Below are 1743 nucleotides of genomic sequence, written 5' to 3' on the forward strand. Positions count from 1 at the left end.
ACAGTAACAGCAATAAGAAAATACGTAGTTTATTCCAAGAAGATATCGTCTCTCTCCCATATATAATATCTTATTGGAACCGATATGTTCCAGATATCAAGTGGAAGACAGTCTGGATGGTCCCCCATAAATATTTGATTGTAAATAAGGTGAAAGAAGTCTCTTTTAAGGATGTGCACATGTACATACAATCAATATCAGACTGCACCAACAAAAAGGCTCAAAACAATTTATGTATGTGAATTTTTGCGTGTATTCTTATAATTGTTACCTTTTTCTTTTACCCCTGGCTTTGTGTGTTCATGTTCTGTTGTTTTGTATACTTCATCTGTTCGTATGTTGTGTACTCATTGTTTGTTAAATAAAGTTTATAAAAAACAAACAAAAAAACGCTTGGTATTTGGGGAAATCGACGCATTTGGAGTATGCATTTGAAGTACACTTCGAATTGGGACAGCCGTCGTCGCGTGGCGGTGACGTAACCGCACTTAAAATGCGTACTCCAAGCGTGCAGACCCTGAATTGGGACACAGCCTGCGTGTGTTTCACCACACTCCGGCCGGTGGGGGCGGTGTAGCTCAGGTGAGCGTAGAAGAAGAAGAAGAAGACCTTAGCCGCCGTTAGCCGGAGCTGAGACAGCGTGATGTCCGCGGTCTCTAAGGTGGTCCTGGGAGTGTCCGTGGTTCTGACCGTGAGCACCGTGGCTGCGGTGCACCTCAAACAGGCCTGGGACAGAGAGGTAAGCCGGGCCGGGGCAAGCCGGGCTAACATCTAGCCTGCGTGTGCCGGAACGGGTCACGGGGGCTAACGAGGCTAACGCTAAAGCACAGGTGGTGGTTAAACTCAATTGAACGGACACAGGTGACGTCACACAGACGTTAAAAGAGTAATAATAAATAAACACGATAATGACGATAAACAGCAGCCAACAACCGCATCCTCCAACGCTTTTCAAAATAAAAGACTCAGTTGGCAGGTAAACAATGAGTCCTTACATTTATGGCTCAGTTAGCTAATCAGGCGTTATCAGAGTTAACTTTAGTTCAGGTGAGTGCAGAACACGTGACTGACAGAACTGCAGTGGGGTCAGATTTTTCATTTCTGATTCTGTTACGCTTACAGGTGTGCCTTTATTTTGGAGGTGCGTTTTCTGTCCTGCTCTTAAATAACAAAGAAACAGAAAATCCCACACCTGGGTTTAAGGTGTTCGCACCATGAGAACAAAGCTTGGAAGCTGCTGGAGGCATCTCACCTGTGACACCTGTTTCAGTAATCAGTGATCAATAATGATCACTTTCTCCAGCGCCTTACAAGAAACCCAAGAATGCTTCGCAACACAAGTCAAAAAGGTCAAAGGTTTAAGTTTGTGTGTTTAAGTTGAAGTGAAGCTCCTATGGGAGAGACTCCACCTTTGAGGGTTCTGTTGCAAGGGACAGAAAGCAGACCGGACTGTGTACAGGTGCTGAGGGGCGGAGCACTGAGGGATTAATGAGTGAGAAGCAGGATCTGTAAGTGAACCAGTGGAGATTCATGAGGGCAGGGCTCACATGTTCCCAGAGCTTGATCAACGATGAGTTGTCAAATATCGTATTCAATTTAAAATTTTGTTGTTTACTTTTAAAATTACTAACAACACTGCACCCAGCTACCTTAAGGACCTTTTAAACCCTTATGCTCCTGCTAGGGCTTTAAGGTCATCGTCACAGTTACTGCTGGCTCAGCCCAGATCTCGACTTAAGACTA

General features: G+C 44.6%; 1 protein-coding gene across 1 annotated transcript in view; it reads left to right on the forward strand.

Annotated features, from left to right (window-relative positions):
* Positions 1-533: 533 nt before the first annotated feature.
* Positions 534-1743, forward strand: part of pet117 (PET117 cytochrome c oxidase chaperone) — a 1829-nt gene continuing 619 nt past the window's right edge. The window contains exon 1 of the mRNA XM_013914793.1: positions 534-739. Within this exon, the coding sequence (XP_013770247.1) occupies positions 644-739 (96 nt within the window). The 5' untranslated portion in view covers positions 534-643. The remainder of the gene's footprint in view (positions 740-1743) is intronic.

This window comes from Pundamilia nyererei, unplaced genomic scaffold (genome assembly GCF_000239375.1).
Source record: "Pundamilia nyererei isolate P.nyererei 1_Seehausen unplaced genomic scaffold, PunNye1.0 scaffold00225, whole genome shotgun sequence".
NCBI lineage: Eukaryota > Metazoa > Chordata > Actinopteri > Cichliformes > Cichlidae > Pundamilia > Pundamilia nyererei.